At 44.5% G+C, this 9,490-nt stretch overlaps 1 protein-coding gene across 2 annotated transcripts in view; it reads right to left on the bottom strand.

Moving 5' to 3' along the window:
- LOC135394402 (major facilitator superfamily domain-containing protein 6-like) overlaps nucleotides 1-9,216 on the bottom strand; it is a 171,557-nt gene extending 162,341 nt beyond the window's left edge. For both annotated transcript variants that reach the window (XR_010422883.1, XM_064625130.1), the window contains exon 1: nucleotides 8,887-9,216. Coding sequence is in view for 1 of the 2 variants with exons in the window: in XM_064625130.1 (XP_064481200.1) it covers nucleotides 8,887-8,965 (79 nt within the window). In the remaining variant the exon portion in view is untranslated. The remainder of the gene's footprint in view (nucleotides 1-8,886) is intronic.
- Nucleotides 9,217-9,490: the final 274 nt, after the last annotated feature.

The following is a 9,490-nucleotide window of genomic DNA, read 5'->3' on the forward strand; positions in this document are numbered from 1 at the left end:
CCCTCCGATAAGTGGGACATGCGATGATCACATGGTCCGCGGTCGCTGGCACACCACACTCCGGGCACAAGGGACTACTGGCCCACCCTATCTGGTAACGGTAGTACGGCGAAAAGGCAACATTCAGCCGTAAGCGATGTAGGAGGGACTTAATGACGCGCGGTAAAGATGTCGGTAAGCGACACGAGAATGTTGGGTCTACAATTCCCAGTATGGTACTGGCCGGGACATCCCGACGCCATTGTTCGACGAGTGAGGAGGCAGCCCAGTCACGAAGAAGGGACCGTCTGTCGCCCCTTGGGAGAACAATCGGAACACACTTGCCCTGGTGGTGAGCGGCCGCTGCGGCAGCGTCGGCAACGTGGTTGCCAGAGATTCCGCAATGACCCGGAATCCATTGAAAAGAGATGGTGTGGCCGTGGGCAGTCATGGACTTCAGTAGGCGTAGAATGTTTATCACAAGTGTGGCCAGTGAGCCGCGGAGACCTGAGGTTTTCAGGCATCGAAGAGCTGACTTGGAGTCCGTACAGACTACCCATCGCAGTGGATTGCAGGTGGCCGCATAGTGTAAAAACAGCAGGATTCCGTACAGCTCGGCTGAGGTCGAAGAGGTGCGATGGGTCAACCGGCAACCCTGGGTGAGCGGTATCGAGGGTACCACAAAAGATGAGGATGACGAAGTTTTCGTTGAGGAGCCATCCGTGAAGACCGTGCAGAACCCGTCATATGCGGTGCCGATGAAATCCATAGTCAGTTGCTGTAGTACGAGGTCGGGGTAGCTCCTTTTGTTGTCCGTGATCCCTGGGACAGAGGCGGTGACGCTTGGCGACGGAAGTGTCCACGGGGCCGTGTTTTCAGCGGCGGGGCTGATCACGAATTTCGGAACGCGGGATTTGAATGACATTATACATCCGTGGATCGGCGTGCTGCACCTTGCCCGAAGTTTCCGGATGAGCGGGTGGTGGCGATGGTGTGCAATCAGGCGGAGATACTGGCGCACAGTTTCTGTGTTTCGGAGAACTTCAAAAGGGATGTCGCGGGCTTCCGCAACCACTAGCCTTGTCTTGGCCCCGCGGGGGACACCGAGGCACACCCGTAGGCTCCGTGCCAGCATAGCGCGGATCCTCTGTGATAAGGTGCTGGGGAGATCGTGAAGCACAGGCAGACTGTAGGCGACTGTGGCACGAATCAAGGCGTTATGCAGCATCAGGAGGTCCTTCTCATCGCGTCCCCACCTCATTCCAGCGAAGTGACGGATGACAGCGGTCCAGCGCTGAACTTTCTTCTCCATGCCATCGATGTGAGCTTTCCAAGAGAGGCTAGTGGTTAGAGTTACTGTCGCTTCAATGCAGCACTGAGACGGGACGAAGGGCGATTGAAGCGACATGAACTATCACCAACTCCCCCTCTTCCTCCCTTTGGTTAGAGTTACGCCGAGGAATTTGTGGTGCTGGACATTTATAAGTGGCCTGTCCCCAATGTGCAGACGGCATCGCTGCATGGATTTGCGGGAGAAGGCGAGTGCCGCACTTTTCTCCGCTGATATTTCCATCCCTGCTCGGAGCAGGTAAGTGTGAATGTCGTCCAATGTAGCCTGGAGGCGTTGTCGAATGGCAGGGCGAGATGCACCAGTGGACCAGATGCATATGTCGTCGGCGTAAAGGGACAAGTTGACTTTACTTCGAATGCAACTCTTAATGCCCGCCATTACAACATTAAATAAGAGCGGGCTCAGGACGCTTCCTTGTGGAACACCCTGAGGGACCGGGAACAAGTCGGTGTCGCCTTGTGATGTGCGGACGAAGACGGACCGTTGTTGGAGAAAGTCCTGAAGCCAACATAGTGTACCATGCGAGAGACCGGCTTGGTACAGATCATGCAAGATGGATACGTGACTGACAGTGTCATACGCCCTTTTGACATCAAGAAAAACGGCGACGGAAATCTTCCTCCGCTGCTTACCAACTTGCACAGCTGTGACGAGATCAACTACAGACTACTACGAGATCAACTACTACGTTGTTCCAGTTGACAAGATAGCTATTGAATTTCGTACATTTCCACGCATCATTTATTTCATCGGTGCTATTCGACTTCATACTCTGAACTTTATGCCCATCTTCTCTTTGCGAAACTGTGCCGCGTGAAAAGCGTGGTTGCGCAGGAGCAGAATACATGAAATAAAGTTAAAATCCGTGCGGGTTGGGGATCCATTTAAAAACGATAAAAACGTGTTTGTCTCGTTTACTGTTCCTTTCGTTGTCCCGTTGCACTGGGGTTTTTTATCGTTTTTAAAAGCACAATACATATCGCACTTCATGTACTGAACACGACTATACCTATATGGAATATGGAGAAAAACACAGAAAATGCGGCGCGGAACCTACGTAAAAAATACTATAAAGAGAGTAGCGGCTGATTGAGCAGGCAGGAAATTCCTAAAATATGGCGATGAATTTGTTCGGAACACAGCACGTACAGAACACGCAAAGGAGGGACAGCTGCGATTTCCGTCTTCTTAGTTATTCCGCAGAAATTCTACAAAATTATCTACATCGTTTTGCATAGACATATTACAGAAATGTGCGACATGCACACTTCTTGCATTATTGCATGTGTGTGTTTTTAACTAGGTTGTGAATAGAAACGCTTTTTCAAATCTGGGAGATGCCACACCTTTGCGGCAATTTAGAGCCTCGTCATTTTTCTTTGCATTTGTGCCTGATAATATATTACGTAGTCCCAACAAGCACGAGTGCACCGATTACATCCGCCACAAAGATATGGTATCTGCGACTGAGTTCGTTGTCACCACCGCTGCGGGGGCAAAACTTGTACTTCAGCATGAACGAGAGCCATAGAAGCAAAACGCTTTTTTTTTTACTAAATAGAAACGCCAAATATGCAAACCGTGCATTCGCATCTGCAAGCTATGCGAAATCCCGTCTCACTGACACTGCTTACATTGCACGGAAACGAACGGTAAATCATCTGTAAATCATACGTAAATAACGTAAGTGAAGCAATAGATGTGCAATCTCAGAAGATTTATCTATTCCATAGCCTGAGCCTTCAGTACTCTAAAATTGAAAATACGGGCAACACTGTGTGGTCGCCAAATGCGCTTTGCTCGTCAAGTACGGCGACAATACATGCGGACAACACTGGGTCTAAAACGAAAAGTTGGCAACATGTCGGCTACGTAAGCAAGTCACTCAGAAACATGAATCACTCTTGCTTCAAAAATTGTGCATTATTTGCCACAAGACGTCGCCCCGAATCTTTTCGCCTAATTTTTGTTAGTTCAATTAAAGATTTAGTGAAATTTAGCTCAATTAGAAATTTAGTTAGTTAAACGTTTAGTTCGTAAAAATTTTGTTAAAAAACAAAAGGCATTCTTTGTCGCATTTGTTGTGCTGGACTTCCAAGGGGCAACAAGCTGTTAAACTACGCCATCAACATAAACTGTCTGTCTTCAATGATTTGTTATTCTCTTCTACAGCGAATAATATAATATTTATTTGATCACACAAGTGATTGGAAGCAGATACAAAAAGTAACTTTTCATGACTTGACTAAGCATCTACTCCCATACAGTAGCAGCATAAACAAATTTGCATCGAGATAGCTACAAATTATTTATAAAGATACATAGCACATAGAATAGAAAACAATTTTAATTGGAGAAATATTCTCTAACCAATCTTTTGGAGCACCTCAGTAGATCTACATCAACATTATTCAGCAAAGTAGGGAGTGTATATTGTAGTCTTTGTTCACTTCACCATATTTTGTTCTACGTTTTGGGATTATCCAGGTTAGCGGGTGACAATGAAAATATGTGTAAGCAAATCGTGGCAGTTGGCTGCCTCAAAGAAGGTTGTGTTATTTTCAGAAGTAGCTTTTTTTATAGGGCCAATGTACCATATATATTTTATTATATGGTATTAGGGCCGTGTACCAACATATTATATTGGTACACGTGATGAATGGAAATGAGATTAATACTGATTAAAGAGTCATGCAGTTGCATGGGGGGGATATATGTTTATTATAAAAAAAGGAGGGAAAGGTTAGCCTGCAGAAAGAAAAAGAAGAGAAAGAAAAACAAACAAACAAAAAGAAAACAACCACGAAATTGACCACAGTTGTATGATTATATGGCAAACCCTTCACGAGACGGAGGAACATTACTTGAATTACGACAATGTCATTAAAAGCACTCTTTGCGGCTGTATACCACACATGGAAACACTAATTTATGTGAGATAGTATCAAGGCATAATAAAGTGTGAACATAACTTTAACTGGTAAGTTGTCCTTGTTCCTGTATATCATACCCATTGCAGTTGATATTTTTGACCGTACAGAGTCAATGTGTTTACTCCGATTCATCGTGGCAGAAAAATACACACCTAATGATTTAACAAACTTCCCATACCCCAGGTAGACATCGGAACATAGAAAGACACGTTTTTTGTTTTTTGGTTGGAATAAAACACCTTTAGTTTTACGTACATTGATTTTTAACTTATATATATATATATTATTATAATTATATATATATATTATAATTATATATTATATTGTTCATAGACCACATACAAAATTTTCGCATGACAAGGTTCGCTTTGGCCACCAATTCCGTACCAGTAGTACCAGTAAAAAACAAACTGGTATCGTCAACATACATAACCAATTCCGTAACCATAGCCATAACCAATGCCAAACACTCCCACGTTGATGCAAATCCTGGTAACTTGGTGAGTGGACTCTCCTCTGCACTTCATGCTTCGCGAGTGTTTGCCTTACACATTTTTAATTTTTCTTCTGCTCCACTCTTCTGGTACTGCTGATTATTCTGTTTTATCTACATTAAGCTTGTTGAACAATTTCCTTTAAAGTTCAAAGTATTGCACACGAAAAAAAAAAAAAAGTTTGCGGTTTTCGATATTCGAAGCACGTTCTTTAAATTAAGGGTTCCCTAATTCCTTGGTATGACTTGAAGCTTATAAGTAGGATACCGTGTTTACCGTTACCGTGACCTAGCGTTTTCTTCGGCGGTCATCTCGACTGCTTGAGGGTTCACCCCCCGGGTTTTTCCCCAGTCTGTTTCCCGATTTCCTTGTCCTACACGTGACCTAAGCACTAAAATAAGCATCGAACCGAGGTCATACGGAGCGGTCTTTTTGACTAGTTGCCGTGCTGACGACAAGATGAGACGCAAGCGAAAGCAGCCCTGCGACTACGTCAAGGAGTACTCTGATTTCGAGGAGTTCACATCGTCACGCGATCGTGATCAATCTGAAAAAATATGCTACGATCTACTACAATAAGCTCAATGGTACCGAACTCTAACAGTGCGTGTCGCACGAAATGTATTGTTAAGCTTGTGTCTCTTTAGCGTTGAAGCAATAAATGTGACAACTGCGTTTTCGCCGCACAACTGTGCGTGCGTTTTCCGTCGCAGTGTACCGCCGCAGTGGCGGTGGATCGCCCACCTCATCATCATCCAATGTATATGTGTGTGTGTCTCTGTGTGTCGTCAAGTTTTCTGTGAATTTCAGGTATTAACTGCGATGTAAGTCACAAACTCCGTTTTTTTTAATATAAAAACCAATAAACTCAGAAAAACAACTTCCGGTAACGCCCAGAAATAAACTCCGAAAACCCGGAACCCTTCTTATAATCCTCTAACTTTACATGCTTTTGTCGCCATGTAAGCTATGACCTCCAGGCCTCGATGGATCAATTGGTATAGCGCGACCGCTTACTGATCCCAAGGATGTGGGTTCGAACACGGCCGAGGACGCCAGCCAGATGATGGCACGGTACAAGGTGCTCCCATGATCATATAGTTTTCTCCCGACGTAAAGGCACGAATTGTCATCGTCCTTTTTGTTCCGTTCCGTTTTTCGTTGCGGTAGATTTCTTCCATGTTCCAGAACAGACATGCTGCAGAAAACAATTTTTTTATTATTGAGACCTAGGCATTCGATACAACATTCTTCTGGGCAAAGGATGGCCCGTGAAGACGCGCCGGTCATCTGCGTAAAACGTATTTAACGTAAGAAAAAAAAAAAAGGTGGTGCTGGGTTGGGCCCCCGTAGCCGCAGTTCTGTAGTAGGTAGTTGGTTTCGCTCAGCACAACTACGAAAATACTATAGCACAGGGGAGACCCCTAAACGTCTCAGAAGACCCCCTCTGTCAAAATTCTCTGATACGAATACATGTAAAACTCCGAAAAACTCCGAATTATACTCTTGCATCTGGTGCTACATGCCGAAAATACGGGTACCCAGTTGCACTTTTCTTCCTCCGGGACATCAGATTGTCGTTTTTCTTTAACCTCGTTGCCACGTGGAATGCGGGGAATACCGCACTGCGGAGCTGCTAGCCCCTAGTTGAGGGGAAAACCTTCCCGTGTAGCACTTTGCTCAGTGGGTCAAGAGGGTTCAAGTACACGTGGAACCCTTCAAGAAAGGAAGGGAAATTATTTGCGTTGTCGATATCCTCCTACCAAGCTGCTCTCCATCCGTTGTCCTTCTCCCTCGTGATTGTAGCTATCGAGTTTTCGGTATCTATTATCGGCGCAAACGTTCTAAAATACCGAAAATATCCGAATTTGGCAGGACATATAAATGCTAGAAAACACCCATCGAATCTACCCAGGATTAAATGCTGAAAACGCGAAACCCTATACCTATGACCGACGACTTTCAAGACGCATCAAATGGATCAAAATGCATCAAAGTGCTGTTCAGATCAAATGGATCTGTCGCTCAAATCAAATGGAGCTACCGGCCCTCGACTGTAGACGACGAAGTGCCGGCTATGATGCACCGCCTTAAGGGTTCAATTTCGTGCCGATCTTGTCCCGTATGTCGCATCGCAAAACACAGAAGAGAAGAAACAAAGAAGAAGAAACGCATAGTGGTGGTGTCCATGTACATTTCCCACAACCCTTGCCAAGATACGTGCGTTCCTGGCTGAAACTTTCACCCGTGAACGAACCTCCACATAGTACAGTGACCATAAGGCGCACCTTATGGTCCTTCAACCTGCTGCCGACCAACATCCTGAAGCATATCAAGCACAACACCCTGGTGCTGACCAAAAAATTCTTACTGCAGACCGCATTCAACAGAGCGAACCATGCGCGTAGCGACAGACGAGCTCAAATAAACATGTATGTCGCTGTCGTTGATTTGATGTAACGCATAATATCTGTCAGTTTTTTTTAATTTTTTTTTTCATTGCATTCACGCTGTCGCGATTAGATGTAGATTTACAGGGAGGAAGGGATAGAGTTAAGGTAGCTTTGTGGCGTAATTCCGCCTTACAGGGAGTAGGGGGCGGGCACTGGAATAGCAGAATTCGTCGGGTAGCTAGTCGACCTCTCCCTATTATTTTTTATTTTGCAATCTCATCCAAACCATGTACTAGCCACCACACTTGTTCCTCAGTTTGATAACATAATTTGTTGGCTCTGTTGCCTTGGGCAGTTGTTCAAACATGCACAATAAAGAAGACACGTTATTCTAAAAAAACACACTAGGAGACTGAATAATGACAGTTAAAGAAATGCTACTACGTTACACTAGAAGACTTTCAAAGACTAAAAACACACACTGCAGTATTGGTGTATCAACCGCATGCTGTATTCGTAACGATGTATCAAGCATAAACCTCTGAGTACGAAAGAATGAATTATAATTAAAAAGGGTTAGAAACTGGGCTGTTTGGTTTTTGACGATTGAAGCCCCAGTGCCGGGGAGAGAGGAGGGCTGAACGAGACACAGACAGTGCTGTGTCTCGTCCTCTCCCCGCCACTGGGGTTTTAATCAGACTTGTGCGTAACGCGTTACTAGTAATTGCGTTACTTGTAATCGATTACTTTTCTAAGTAATTTTTCGAGTAATCGGTTACTTTGCTGGCAAAGTAATTTTTCGAGTAATCAATTACTTTTCTGTGTAATCGATTACTCAGTAATTTATTACTTTTCCGGCAGAGATTAACCTATCTTTCACATACTCTGCTCCAAGTCAAGCCCCTCGTGCCGTCAGCCTTTATTGTGCGTTCTATATAGCAAGTGGGGGTCATTGAAATAACGTTCTGGAATTTCAGGGTCGCTCTCCCTAATCTCTTCCTACACCAGTGTGGTGGTACCTGAAGCTTTGGAGGTTTAGTGAGTCATGGGGAAGTTCCACGCAATGTTCTTGCACAATCGGACCAACGTCTTCTCGGGCAATAAATACACTAGACGTACAGATCAACTTGTCCTACACGTTTTTGTTGTTTGTGTTATTTCAGCTGTTATGCTGTTGAACCTCTGTTTTTTTCCCTCTTCTTCTTTTCTGAGGCACACAAAGACGGGTATAATTTGTGTGAATGTAAAGTAACGACCGGAGTAACGCGTTACTTTTCTACTCGTTACTCAATTACATTTGAAGCCGAGTAATTGGTAACGGCAATCAATTACTTTCTCCCTAGAAATAACGGTAATCAATTACTTTTTCCGTAGAAGTAGCGGTAATCAATTACTTTTTCCGTAGAAGCAACGGTAACGGTAATCAATTACTTTTCTCGAGTGACGGTCACAAGTCTGGTTTTAATCAATCATAAAACAGATATTGGCGAGGCAACGTGCAAAGCTTAACAGCAAAAGCTTTACTTGCTCTATACTTACTCTCTTACTCTATATAGGCTTCTGACTCTTGAGATCACATTATTATACGTCACGCCATTTTATGTACATATCTCAATTTTATTCAAAGTAATTGAAAATACGATGTGACGAGCACTTTAAATATCGAAATCATCGGTACCCCACTGCACATGTTACAGTTCTATTGACGTTACCATTGTGACACCTATTTCACTTACCTCCGTACCATAAGAAAAGTACAATCTTCAACGGCACCAGCTCCGTATTGGGCTTGAACCTGTCACTCCCTCCGGCCATTCTTTCAGTATACGAAGCTTCTTGTACTCTTGAAACTCACTTATCACTGGGATCAGTGTCGCTGCGGCAGAAAAAAAGAGCGCTGCGACCAGCACAGTGAACGACGTGCACCTTTAGCCGATGTCTTCTGTGTATGTTACAGGACACACGGGCATCCAAGTACTTGTATCGTGTTGGTTGCCACTATGGGAAGCGATTGAAACTCCTAGAAGCAACCTCAGTGACGGCAACGGTTCGTCTACTGCACTTGACGGCGCGATTCAACGAGAATGACTGGGAGAGAAGGTCGTCAAGGAGGAAGAGTAGCGCTTTCCATCTCGTCTCCTCATGCTCTCCGATAAGAGCGGTCAGACCTATGTCGGAGGGCAGCTTTTACGGGCTGTTTTGTTGACTCCGACTATGAAAGCTGGAGTTTTTGTCTCTTCTTGAGACATTGGTACGTCAGATACCGCTTATAAACGCTTCATCTGTAGCGCTTCTTTTGTGTTTTGTGTGCGTAGGAAAAGCAAAGCGTGCGCAATAAAG

Source organism: Ornithodoros turicata, chromosome 5 (genome assembly GCF_037126465.1).
Source record: "Ornithodoros turicata isolate Travis chromosome 5, ASM3712646v1, whole genome shotgun sequence".
Lineage (NCBI taxonomy): Eukaryota > Metazoa > Arthropoda > Arachnida > Ixodida > Argasidae > Ornithodoros > Ornithodoros turicata.